At 53.6% G+C, this 13,989-nt stretch overlaps 1 protein-coding gene across 1 annotated transcript in view; it reads left to right on the top strand.

Moving 5' to 3' along the window:
* Window positions 1–12,524: 12,524 nt before the first annotated feature.
* Window positions 12,525–13,989, top strand: part of PAPPA2 (pappalysin 2) — an 87,369-nt gene continuing 85,904 nt past the window's right edge. The window contains exon 1 of the mRNA XM_053984956.1: window positions 12,525–12,996. Coding sequence (XP_053840931.1) covers window positions 12,525–12,996 — 472 coding nt within the window. The remainder of the gene's footprint in view (window positions 12,997–13,989) is intronic.

Raw genomic sequence — 13,989 nt, 5'->3', positions numbered from 1 at the left:
CTGCAGAAGTGGGGAAATAAGTTGTACTGCCTGGTACCCACTTGTAGGCACTGGCCTGAAGGCTCTTGGTCTGCATTGGTTCCCCAGATTTTAGGTGCTTACCTAGAGCTTCTCTAGGCATTCCAAACCATTAATTCCTCAGGCTGGAAATCTTTCCAAAATGAGCACTTTCACAAAAATTTGTGGGCGTCCTGCTTTCAGGCAGGCTGCAAACCACATTCACTAATGCAATGGAGAATCCTGACATGAGCATTGGTTGCCCACTCTGCACAGATAAAAATGGTTTCAAATACTGTGAAAACACCTACTTTTCCCTCTCCAGGACTGTTTTTTTGGAAGTGCTGGTGCCCTACTCCTACCACCCTGTGCTTTTTGTCCATGACCCAGGAACTTCCTCCTCTATTAGCCAATCTGCTCAGAGATGGCAGTGGCAGGAGCCTTTTCCTTGTTTATTAGATGTGCTCAAATGTCTCCCATCCACAGCCTTTAGCACCTCTCCTTGCTCTGCCAGGTGCTGTCACAGATCTAGAGTGATTCAAATCTGGAGGTGGTTGGCTAATTCCATTGCTTTCTTCTCTCTTCTCCTATTTTTTTTTTTTTTTTTTTTTGTCTCCTCTCTCTCCCCTGCCCCTCAGTCTTCAAATCCTCTTCAAAGAGGGAAATTAACGAAAATTAATTGTTTTATTGTAGACAGGGCAGATAACACTGCTTGTTATTGAGATTGTCCAATACTTCCCATTATGGGGCTGTGTTTCCCATTACTTAGAACAATGCCAAAACACAGACATTTAGGCAGAAATTGTCTCCCAGGGATTTGCCTCAACCTGAATTTCTGTGAAAGATTTCAGCCAAACTGGGTCAGTTTTATCTGAGAGAGAAGCCATGGGAAAGCCATTTGTTTTGCCAGTGGCCTAACACTCTTCCCTGAATTTCCTTGGGAAAACTCTTTCACCCTGTGCTTCACCTGAAGAGGTGAAATTTGGTGAGAGAGGACCCTCTTGGGATGGGGAGTTGCTAAGCCTTCCTGGTTTCCTTGGAAGGACACTGTGCCCTGTGCAGTTTATTTAAGCTTCTAGAATTATTGTTTTTAGTTTATAGTTTCTGCAGTGGTGGCACAACCCACTGACCAAGAGGTGCCCACCACATGGTGTGCAGCCCCAGTGCCATGTCTTCTGCAGGGTGGAGACCCTCCATGTCTCCTGCATGACTGAGTCTTAGCACTGTCCAATCCATGGCTGTGGGATTGAACAGTCCCCACAGAACCCAGAACGGCAGCAGACAGAGAGCACAAATCCCATTTCTTCTTGTTGGGCACATGCCTGCTGCATAAAGGAGCTTCAGCTTATTAGAACTGTTTGTCCCTGAGGAAAGACGAGAAGGGAGGTGACAACACATTTTATGAGCAAATTTCTGATGACCATAGATGATAGCATCACAGACTGGTTTGGTTTTGAAGGGACCTTTAAAGACCATCTTGTTACAACACCCCTGCTGTGGGCAGGGACACTTTCCTCTAGACCCAGTTGCTCCAAGCCCTGTCCAGCCTGGCCTTCAACACTTCCAGGGTTGTAACAGCCTCATGGTGCTAAACTTTTCTACAAGGTTTGGAACCTCTCTTCCCCATGAGGCAGGAGGGCAGCACCCTGCTATTACCTGAGACACCCCCTGAGCCCCTCCGCAACATCCCAGGCAGGGATGGTGGGGAGCCAGGGTGCAGCTGCCACTGTTGGTTACCCATGTGGCACAGGAGCAGCGTGATCTTTTCATCACAGATGAGAAGATGATGCCCCAGGACCACACCACTGGTTCCCTTTTGCAATTTAATCAGGAGAATCAAGAAGTTCTCTGGGTTAATTAGGCTCATTGCACACTGAGGCCACAAGGTCCACGCGCTCCACGGCAAGCCTGGTGGCTCATCCAGTCCTGATTACAACTGCAAATCCCTTCAGTGCCCACCTTGGTTCTGCCCATCCTAGGCTTTAATTTTCTAGGAGGGTGACAACAGGTGGCTCTGGTTGATGTCAATGGAATTGCATTAACGCTGCTGAAAACCAGCCCCGCGTCGTCTGCTCCAGCAGAGCCCTCTTGGAGCGTGGCAGCACGCGGAGCCTTTTGGCTTACATTAGGGTGGGTAAGATGGATTGCTCAGCTCCTAGCTAGGACAAATAGATAAAGATAATGGATGGATCCCAAAGAGCAACCATGCTTTAGGAAGATGAATAAATCACTTTGATTGTTCATATATAAACAGGAGGTACCAGGAAGACTCAGCTTTCAGAGCATGGTGTGTCCAATTTAAGCCCCATGATTGTGTTTAAGGATCTAAAAACCATTCAAATGGACTTTGTTAATAGAGGAAACCCCACGTATAGTGCTCCTGCGACAGAGCCACTGTCACTCAGGACTTGGCTGAGAGCCCCAGTCCCTCTGGTCCTTTGGGAACCTCCATCCTGAGATATTCGGTCCCTGTGACACCTTTCCTGGGGAAGAAGAGGTGCCAAGGAAAGGGAGAGAGGCAGTGCCCTCCTGCTGAGAGAGGCTGACTGCAAGACCTGCCTTCCATCTGCCTACCTGTCTGCACCAACCACACACCCCCAGCTATCCCAGGAACAGGAGGGGTCTTCAGGAGGCTTTGCAGTGCATGAAGTGCCCTTAATTTCAAAGGATGCTCAGCTTTGGCATCTCCAGCATCTTGGTATGGGGTGGTGGGGTGATATGGGTCAGTATGAGGGACATACCTCCAGCACCTGGAGATGGGACCGTGGGGTGTTTCAGGGCCACTGCCAGGGCCATTACCTCTCCAGCCTGGCCTTTTCATACTGCTGAGCACTGCATTTACAGCAGCCCACGTGCTCAGTGGGATGGCAACCACTAGGCTCTCAGGCTGTGACGTGGGGACATCTTTCCCACCCAGAGCAGTGGACAGTGTGTGCCTGGTTTCAGTATTTTTGGTACAGGAGTTGTGTCTGTTCCTGTGGGTGTCTGACTGTGTTGGGATCCATGCTGAGCACTTGTGGAAATGCTACAGTGGCTGCAAATCAGATAGGAGGAGACCTCCAGCCTGTGCAGGGATGGGGCAAGCTCTCAGGGCCCATCCAGGGCCAGCCCATGACCTGCTGTAAGAGGAGCACCTGGTGTGTTGCCACTGCAAGGGCTGTGCCCACACTGAGAAGCTGACCTGTTCCCCTGCAGATATCCTCACATGCCCTGCACTAGGTTGGGAAAATCTTTTGGTATCCATTGACACCCCACACATCTGTATCTTCCTTGCCCAAGTGAGTGTGGCATCATTGGGAACTCACTCTGAGCCTTCACCCCCAAATAACTGAGCTGTGGGTCTGGTTCATGGGGCTGGGTTGCCCTGGCTGCTCCCCCAAGCCAAACCACAAGGGCCAGCAATTGGACTCATCTCAGTTACGCTTCACTCACAGCACCAGCTGCCAGCTCATCCTCGGCACCGAGCTCCAGAGATGATTCTCACCTCCCTCTGAGGGCTGAAGCAAGCCCTGAGAGGCTCCAGCAGCCAGCCAGTGGTGTCTCTCTTCTGATCCATCATTCTCACCGTCCCTTTTATTTGCCCTCAGCAACACAGCAAGCCAGGATGATGCTTCAGCCATTCCCTCCCAGAGCAGTTGGAGTCCTGGATGCAATTCTGCTCCTCTACCAAAAGCTGATTCAATCCCTTCCCACCAGGCAACCCCTCTTTCTCTGTCTGCTTGCTGCCTTAATATCCCTCTGATCAATCTCAGAAGGATCCAATAACATGGAACGGCAGATGGGGAACAGAGCATGAATATTAATTAACAACGAATTCCAAACAGAGGACTTTAATTACATTAAGAGTGCAGGCTCAGAGGCAGTGACTTACTTCCCGCTGTAAATCTGTTGACAGGTCATTTGCCACAGTGGTGTCAGGGCTCTTTAATGAATGAATATATACATTTCTAGTGCTGGCGTGTGGGAGAAATAGGGTCTTGTTTCCAAAAGTGGCAACACAAGCCTGTACGCCAGCGAGAGGGCTTTGCTCATAGGGAGGATTCCGGGAAATAATGATTAGTATAATTACCTGGTAATCATACACCAGGAGCTCTGCTCGTGGGGCTGGAAATCACCAGCATGAGCCAGACCTGCTTCTTTGTCATATGTGGTCTGGTCACTGGGGGGAGACCAAGAACCGCAGCACCTTCGCCGGGGCCGGTGGGTGCCGGGTCCCCGGCACGCTCGGTGCGAGCGATGCGCCAGGACCGCTGCCCGCCTCGCCCGGAGGGGTTCGCGGTGGCCTCGTGGTGGGATGCGGTCTCAGCCTCCGGTGCTGGCGGTGCTTTGGCAGCCTGGCAGGAGAAATCAGTCCTGTGAGGGCAGGAGGTTACCCGGGAAACCCATCTAGCCAGGATCCCCTCTCAGCCCAGGGGCGGCGCCAGGTTGGGAAAGCATGTTTTCCCCAGCACGGTTTAATCCCAGGAAAAATACATCCAGTGCTGAAGACCTTCTGTACCAGCAAAAGGGACTTTTTGTTTTAATCCCTCAAACTGGCCTGGGACAGCAATGCTGCCAAATAGCCTCTTACAGGGACAACTCTTTCTGTTCTCAGGGATTTTGCTGGATGAGTTTGGACTGAGGTTTTCTGCACAGAAAACCAGCTTGAACTAAGAGGGTCACATAAGTGCCAGTGTGCCAATATCCCAGCAAAATGAGGCTTTAGCTTTATTTTTCTTCTCAGCTGCCTTCAGTCTGTGGAGCAGCATGTTCCCCCACAGTCCCCAGTGGCAATGCTGGAGACCTGTGCTCTGGCTAGGAACAGCACAAAGCCACGGACCCCGGTGGGCAATGGGTGATGCTCAAGGGACGGCTGCATCCCTGGAGCTCCTCCTGCATGGCTGAGTGCCCCCAGGCCCCGCTGGGAAGCAGTGTGGGACATGGCATGTTTCCAGACTCTCCAGGGCCCTAGAGAAGGCAAGAAGGGAAAGGATCCCTGTAAGTGACGGTGGTAGAGCTGCAGTAATGGGCACAGTGCATGGGCTGTAAGAAGGAGATAATGTGGGATCTTGACTGCATGGCCACATTGAACTGCAGGGGACTGTCCAGCAGCAGATTCAGGAGCTGGAGGCTTGCACAGGAAGGACATGGCATGAACAGCCTCTCCTCTTCATCCTTAACTGGAAAGACCTTGTCCAGTAGGTTTGCATCCCAAGTGATAGATTACTGATTTTGCTGGCTCTCCCCAGACTGGGATTCCTGCATTTTTCCTGTTCTTGCCAGCAGAGTGAGTCTGGCAGAAGCTGGAAGTGCTGCTGGCCAGCTCTGCCAGTGGCATGAAAGGGAGGTCAGAGATGGCTTTGAGTAACCCTTCTCAACCAGGGATCACTCATGCATTTACAGCTCTAAAAGAAGTCATAGAAATAGTTGAGGGGAAAACCTGACCTGGGGATAAAGATAAAAGAGCTAATTAGCTCTGACTGGGCTGTGATGAAGACTATCCAATGGGTTTTAGCACTGAGGAAGGTTCTGATTTGAAAGGGGTGGTCTTTGCCAGCAAGATCTTGTCCTGACCAAGGCATTTACACCCATGCTGTGCCCTCTTCTGCTCAACAGCTGTAGTGAGCATTCTGGATTGAGAAGGTTTTGAGGTGGCACTGGGGTTAAGATTGGGTAAAAAATGCCACAAACATCTCAGGAGTAAAATACCAAACATCCTTAGGTATCTCTGTGCTTGAGGTGGGCCACAGAGTGGCCACATCACACCACCATTGACAGAGAACAACTGAAGGCCTCAGGAGCACAAAACCAAAGATTCAAGGGCTTCAGCTAACTGGCAGAGGAGGCACAACATGGCAGGACACATCCCAGTGCAAGTCTTACGGAAAATGGAGGTACCCACTCTGGTTGGAAAGGCTGGAGGGAGCCAATGCTCTTGGTGCCTCCAGCTCCTGCTTCATGTGTGGACTCACAAGTACCAGGATGCCACTGGCCTGGGGGTGCACATTTGGGGCTGCTGCCACTTCCTACAATGCAGGTGCAAAACCACACTGCGGGCAACATCCAACAAACAAAATAAAAAGCAGCTGAAAACTTGCTGGATAGTGGGTGGTGCCAGAATTCATCTCTTGCTCTTTTTCCTTGTCCAGTGAAAACCAGTAGGTGTCATATCCCCAGCCTGGGATAACCACTTTTTTCTCTTGCTTGAGAAGAATGTGTGTGTATATGTGCTCATCCTTTCTTCCACATTTTAACCAGGGTTCCAACCCGCCCCAAGGTGGGACATGAATGGCCTGAGTGGTGCAGGTCCACAGCACAGTTGTGAGCTGGAGGCTGTGAGCTTCCTTGGCAGCTGGCATGTGGCTCGATCCCCTTCTCTCCCCATCTGTGGCTCTTCTGGAAAGTCTATTTTTATTTGTCTGTTCTAAAAATGAATGGGGAAGGCAGAGGTGTTTCCTTGTTGTGATGAACTTGTCCAAACCCCAAATACTTAAAACCCTGCTGGCCAGCTTTTAAGAGCTGACTCTGAATCTTTTGTGCTTCTTTTTATTGCTCACTGCCAAATGACAAAGCAGGTTCTCTGCAGGATAGAGGATGTCCCAATGACAGTGAGTCAATAAGGTGGCACCTCTAATTCACAGTACCAAAAATCCTGTTTTACCTTGAGGTAAAAGGTAAATGCAGCCCCCTTTGCCTCCGTCCCAGCCACTGTGCTTGTTTACTTCTGCTCCTTTTCTTCTTGCTGCAGCTGTTCCCTGGCTGGGGTCAGATGAGAGATCTTAAAATGTGAATTTTGAGGAACTGCTGAGCTTTGCATCTGCACTGAGGTGGCACAAGCTATTTCTCCCTTCCCTCGTCCTTCAGATACCAGTGCCAGACTGAGTGTTCACTTTATGTCTTATCAGCTGGCTCTAGAAAATGGCTTTTCTGTCTGGGTGACACATGGAAAGTGTCTAAAAATGCAGGAGCAGGGTGAAGGCTATCAGGAGATGGTGGAGCTTTGTACAGGTAATTGCCTGTACAATAACCCTCCTGCAAGGGAAGTCGTGCTCGATTAAGGAAGCGATGCTATTGTGTGAGCAGCATTTCCAATAGGGGTTAACAAGCAGATGTTGGTGTGGGCACATGGACAATGAAAATGTAGCAAGATTGTGTCATTATTCCACCTGGCCACCAGAGCTGCCATGAGTGCAGTAGTGCTCTCCTGGAGCTCCTGCCAGCAGATTTGGCTCTGCTGGGGTGGGATTTTGAAAGTCTGAGCGGGTCCCTGATATGTTTGTACCAAAATGCTTCTCCCTTTGGTGCCTGCACAGATCCTCTGGGATCCTGCCTCTGCTGCAGGCACAGGAGCTGTGGGGCATCCCTTGGCAAGCATTTCCCACTGAGCTGGGATAGAGTTGTGCTTGGACTACCCTGACTTAATGGGGCTGAAACTCCCCAATAGTAGCAGGATGGAAGTGAGAAGCTAGATTCCATTTCCCCCCTTCTTTTTAATGTATGCTTTTCCTCCTTGGGAGCTACAAGAGCACACTACATAAAGGCAGATAAGTTCCTGCCTTTTTGTCAGCAGTTGGAATAATTTTCAATATCTGAGACACCCTGTCTGGCAAAGGTCATGCCCTGTTCTCTAGCAGATCTTAATTTAGCACCTGCAAGTTCTTGGTGAAGTGTAAAACTTCAGGAAGATCCCTGGAGGCTGTTGTGTAGGGAATGTCTTCCCTATGTAGAGATATGAGTGAACTGCTGAGCATTTTCACCATCCTCACCTCCCAGTTGGAAACAAATGTTTTTTACTGGGAGCTTGCAAGAACCATCCAAAGCACAGCTCTGCTGCAGCTCAGGGCTCCAGCATGATGTCCAAGACTGCTCTGAAATAGCTGCAGCTGATGTTGACACAGTGAACCGGCTCCCGAGCACCTCAGCTGATGCCTCAATGACTGCCTGGCTAGTTGGCTTCCTCCATGGACTCCCTGCATTCCTGCTACCCTGGGCAATCTACAGGCTGTGGCTCGGAGCTCAGGGAAGGCAGCAGGTGTGAGGTGTGAGGATGATGCAGCAGACATATCCTTTGCTGTGATTTAAATTCATTCATTGGCTCCATTGCCAAAGGAGTTGAGGCCATGTATGTGGTCTTTAAAGCCTTGAGGCAGGTACAGCTTAATTCAGCAGAGAAATTGTTGTCACCAGACTCATGGGACTGAACAGCACAGGGAAACCTTACAGGGTGTTGTAGGGTGAGGGGAACCCAGCCCCCAGGCCATGGAGAATCCAGGGGAGTGCCCGTGGGAGCTCTCTGTGATTGACTCTCATCCCTTACAAGATGTGTCCATCTGCAAGGCACAAACACACAGGGGACAGGACTTTTGACAAGGCAATCCAGTGATAGGACAAGGGACATGACTTTTAAGTGAAAGAGAGTAGGTTAGGTATTAGGAGGAAATTTAGGCATTAGGAAGAAATTCTTCCCTGTGTGGGTGCTGAGGCCCTGGCACAGGCTGCCCAGAGAAGCTGTGGCTGCCCCTGGAGCCCTGGAAGTGTCCAAGGCCAGATCAGACAGGGCTTGGAGCAACCTGGGATAGTGGAAGGTGTCCCTGCCCATGGCAAGAGGGTGGAACTAAATGATCTTTATAGACTCTTCCAATCCAAACTGTTCTGTGATCCTTTGATTCTATGGCTCTGGAGCTTTTGCTGCTGGATTTTTGGTGTGCGACTGTGGACTCCTACCGGCACTGGCACCAGATGGCGGCTGCACACCAGGGCTTATCTCCAGACCTACCAGAAGCAGGAAACTCAGCGAGTTCCCAAACAAACCTCTGGTGCGGGAGGCCAGCGTCTCTGACCTCCGGGGGTCCTGAGTGTTTGAACAGGCTCCTAATCTGCTTGGGAAAAGCTGGAGAGCTGGGGAGGGAGAGGAGGGAGGGCTGGGGCTGTGCCCTGAGCGGGGTCGGCTGTTGCTCGTGGCTTTGATTGCTGAGGCTTGCTGTCTCAGGCTTGCGGGATTTGGCTGCCTGGCCATGAACAAAAAAGCCGGATTCTCCCAGAGCCTTTATTCCCATGTCAAGATCACTGGTGTTTTCCCGAGGAGGAGTGGAGGGAGAGGAAGGCTTTTGTTGATGGTTTTTGACAGGCGTGGGGAAAAGCAAGGCTCAGCCCCTGCTCCAGCTAAATCCTAGAATCATATAATAGTTTGGGCTGGAAGGGTCCTTTAAAGGTCATCTTGTCATTCCCCTTATGGTGCACCCCACAGCTGCTCCTCACCTTCCCTCAGTGTGGGCTGAACCAGCCCTGGTAGCTCACTCCTGTGCTGGGACCATCCCAGAGCCCTGGCTCAACATCTCACTTTGTTGGGGGCCCCCCTTCCCCTGCCTCCTTCCAGAGGCTCCTGGCCCCCTGCTCCTTCCCAGCATCATCAGCCTGTCTTATCCAATGCCCACCCCAAACAACCCTGACTGCAGAGACTGACAGCCCAGAGAATCCAAAGAACAGGGACATGCCAGGAAGGACAATGAGTGGGGAAGGGTTGAGGAATAATGAGGCAAACTGACCCTCTGACACCCTCTGCCCTCCTCCTTCCTCTCACCCAGCATGCTTTTACTTGCTCCTGTACATCATTAGCAGATTTGAACTGCAGTGGTACCTGCTTGCGAGGATCATCTCCATGGAAGATGCCAGGGCTGTTGCATTCCTTAGCCAAGAGGGCCTGGCTCTGAACTGTGATCTCTAACAGATGCCCACTCTGCTTCCCTGAGAGACAGAAAACATGCTGAGGGCACATTGCTACTAGCTGGTCACCCTGAAATCTCTGCCTTATCCACAGGACCAGTCTTCTCTTCACAGGTGCACAGGCAGCAAAATCATCTCAGTGGTCAGTTAATTGTGGTTTTTTTTTTTGTTTGTTTTTGGTTTTGTTTTTGGTTTTGTTTTTCTTTCTGTTTTTTATAGCAAAGAAAAAGTACCCAAATGACAGGGATTTACTCTGTAGCCCACAGTGGTGCTGGGATGGGAGCAGCATCCCAGTATATCTCTTCCCCAGATGCCGAGCCAGCCCAGTGATGTACCCCCATTGTCCTGCCATCCTCATCCTCACTAGCCCCACACTGGCAGGGATTGCCAGGGGAACCTGCCTGGGTTGAGAGTGCTCAGGAGCCAACATGGGATAATGATTCATAGTCTCAGCTTCCTGCTCTGGTGGTTCCTAAATCCAGACAGACTCAGGCTTGGACAGGCAGAGCAGGGGAAGATGGGGTTTGGCATGGCAGGGAGCCATCCTCTGCTGTTGCCCATCTTGACCCCAGGAAGTGAGCTCCTTGGTGGGATTTGCAGCTCCTGCTGCAGGGATTTACAGCCCTGCAGACAGCAGAGCTATTTGTTTGTGGGTGTCATTCTGTCAAGGAAGAAGCTTAGGCCAGGCCAGAGCCTATATATAGAGTCTCTGCCTGGGTGCACTTCTGGAGGGTTTTGTTGCCTTGATGCTGGATTCGTCCCAGCTAGGCTGTCCCTGAGGAGGCAATGCTGCTGAACCTCTTGGATGGCAGCATACGTTCCTGAGGGTCTTGCTTCTCTGGAGTACCTGGGGAAAAATGTTGCGTGGCAAGATGATAAACAGCCTCTTGATAAAGTCACCACCATTCAAAATTAGCCATCCCATGGGATCCTCTCTTATCAGGCCCTGGTAGACAGAGCTATCAGGAGCCTGGTTCATTCCTGAACGAATACGCACTGGAAGCAGCGCTAGCTGGCCTTGGCCCCAGGACAACACTTGCTGGGCCACCTCACCAGTGCCAGGCCCTGAGCAGGGCTGTCACCGTGCCCCCACTGCCAGTGGTTGGGCACTGGGTCAGTGGGTGCAGGCAGGAGAGCTGCAGACCTCTTCTTAGCACCTCCCCACAAGCAATGGGTGTTGGTGTTGTGCTTGGATGTGGTTCATGCCACAAATGTCCTTGGGAGCTGCTTGAACAACTTTGCATGAGCCATCCTTGCTCTGCCTGGCCTTGTTCGCTCCCTTGTGTCCTCCCTTCCTCTTCCCACACCGCCAGCCCAGCCCTCACCTCTCTGTGTGCTCACACCCACCTTCCTCCTTCCCGGGCAGCAGGAGATGCGCTGTGCTCACCCCTCCTAACCCTCAGATTTTCCAGCACTGTATTTTTCTATCTCCCCCTGCCTAAAGGCACCAGTCCCCCACCCTTATTCCCATCACCCTCCCACCTTGAGAAGACAAAAAACCCGCCCAACCCAAGCCCACACAGCCAGCTCCTGCTGTTTATTCTTAAATCCCTTCCCTCCTGCCTTGCTGGTTTGAAAGCCTGTACCCTGGAATGGGCCTCCCAGCTTTCGCTGGCAACCCTGCTTCAGACTGACCGCCACAGATAGTGTTTGGGAGTGAAAAAAAAATATATATAAAATAGTAATAATGAAAAGGAAGTATGAAAAAGCTTCTCATCTCACTGAATCTCCCTGCTGAAGTTTTCCTAGTCTCCTATGCCATGTGCTGGTGTGAGGGAGTCTTGGGAACCAAGAGGAAACTTTGGGGGTTTGTTTTCCCACCTGCATGCTTTGAGAAACTCTCCCTAGCAGCGCTGGTGCTGTATCCTCTGGCAGAGGGTGGGTGAGATGCTTCTCACACTGCTGCCCACTCCCTTGGTGCATTCATAGGGGTTTTTTGGCTTTTGGATGTGGTTTGCTCAGATAAGGCACCACCACCCCACCTTCTGCACGTGTCATTGTTTGGGAAAGGAAAAAAATAAAAGCAAGAAAAAGCAGAAAAATCTTTTGCCGAGGAGAGGCCCTGAGTCCAAGACAAGCTCTCCCCTCGCCTGGGGCAGGGCTGAGGGAGGCTGTCCCCTCCTTTCAGCTTCTTTTCCTCCCCTCTAGGTGATGGAGATGGAGGACGGAGGTGAGGTGGGAGCTACAACAGGAGAAAACACGGGCAGGGACAGGACAGGTGCTGTCCCAAAACCCCGAGGGCGGGAAGGGGGTGCGGAGGGGACCCAACGCCCGGAGGGTTGTGTCTCCTCCGCATCCCCTCCCCGCCAGCATCCTGGGCAGCGCCCGGGAGGGCGGAGGGAAGGGAGGGCGATGCTCCGCTCGGGGTTTATTAGATTGGACATAATCATCTTTAAATAAGGGCAGCCCCCCCTCCACACCCCTCCTTGAGGTGGGGGTGGGGAGCGCAGCGCCTCGGGGCTTTCTAGATAAGGGCGACTAACGCATCCCCCGCTCCCGCAGGCAGAGCCGGGCAGCGCCGAGAGCCGCGCAGGGTCCGCCGTGCCCCGGGAACCCCGGCTGCAGGCAGAAAGGGGGTCCCCGCTGCGGTGCTCTCGCCTTCCTTCTCCTTCTCCTCCTCCTCTTCCTCCTCCTCCTCCTCCTCCTCCTCTCGCAGGAGCAGAAGGGAGGAGAGCGGTGCCGGGGAAAAGTTGGGGGCAGCGGCTGCGGCGGGGGGCGGGGGACTGTGCCCCGGCGCTGCCGCCCGCCGGCCCCCTGAACACCCCATTTCCCCCGCGGCCACTCGCCCCCCACCTCTCAGCCCCCAAACTTCGTTCCCAAGGAGGATGCTGCGCGGCGGAGCCCCCCTGGCCGCGCTGCTGCTGGCGGCGCTCAGCCTGGCCCGCGAGGAGCCCCCGCCGGTCTCGGGATGCGGGATGGAGGCTCCGAGCCGCCGCGCCGCCCCCCCGCACCACCCGTACGGGCTGTACCCGCAGGGTCCCGCCGCGCACGGGGCGCTCGGAGCTGCATCCCCGCGGGGCCGGAGACCGCGGGGAGCCAGGGGAGGAGGAGAAGAGCCGGAGGGCGAGGCGGACGGCTGGGGCCGGGGCCGGAGCCGGGGGGAGAGGCGGCGGGGCCGGGAGCCGCAGGTACCGGACCCTCCCCGGGAGCGGCCGCTGCCCGCCCTGTACTTCTCGGGCGGCCGGGAGCAGCTGGCGGCGCGGGCGGAGGCGCTGCCCGCAGTCCCGCGGGAGGAGTTCACCCTGGAGCTGTGGGTGAAGGCGGAGGGCGGACAGAACAACCCGGCCATCATCGCAGGTAAACCCCGGCAGGGAGGGATGGGGACGCGGCACCTCCCGACCCTCCGCAAACATCCGCACGGGGGAACTCCCTGACTTCCCCGCTCTGGCAGGTGACACCCCGCGCCCACACCCGCGTTGCCAGCACCGCGGGCGTGGAATATTCCTCCTTCCCTTGAGACCAAATCCTAAACCATCCCCTCCCCTCTGTTCCCACCCGCCCCGTCGTCCCAGCCCGCCCCCCTCCCCTACCCCCCATCCCGCCCCGACTCCATCTGGTTTTTCCGTCTTCCCTCGCCGGGAGCTGGTCCCTCTGCGTGATACGCTCCCCATGATTCCCCTCCCTTCCCCCCCGGCCCACCAGTCCCCCCTGCCCGGGGCTCCGGGCACACTGAGGCGCTCCGGGGCTCCCGGCGGGTCCTCGGGGCGGTGGCCGCACGGTGGCAGCCGCGCCGCACTCACGGCCCGGCCCCGGCCCGATCCCCCGGGCCGCGGCCTCGAGGGCTCTGCGGAACGGCTGCGGGGCAGGGGGCGGCCCCAGGGGCTTGTTCTGCCCATAACTGCCCCCTCAAGAGCTTGCTGAGACACCGGCAAGGGGTGAGCGAGTTCTGTGAGGAGCAGCTGAGAGTGCGGGGGGGCTCAGCCTGGAGAAAAGGAGGCTCAGGGGGGAGCGTATTGCTCTCCACAACTACCTGGAAGGAGGGTGTAGTGGTTGTCTATCTCTTCTCGTGAGTAGCAAGTGATGGGACAAGAGGAAATTACCTTAAATTGTGCCAAGAGATGTTTATACTGAATACTAAGAAAAATTTCTTCTCTGAAAGAGTTGTCATGCACTGAAACAGGCTGCCCAGGGAAGTGGTGGAATCACCATCCCTGGAATTGTTAACAAATGTATAGATGTGGTGCTTAGGGACATGGTTTATTTGTGCATAGGAGTGCTGGGTTAACTGTTGGACTTGACCTTAAAGGTTTTTTTCCAACTTTAATGATCCTGTGATGGAGAAGCTGAGGA

The sequence above is a fragment of the Vidua macroura genome, chromosome 9 (genome assembly GCF_024509145.1).
Source record: "Vidua macroura isolate BioBank_ID:100142 chromosome 9, ASM2450914v1, whole genome shotgun sequence".
Classification (NCBI taxonomy): Eukaryota; Metazoa; Chordata; class Aves; order Passeriformes; family Viduidae; genus Vidua; species Vidua macroura.
Note: the sequence above shows the minus strand (reverse complement) of the source record. Positions and strands in the feature narration are given on the sequence as shown.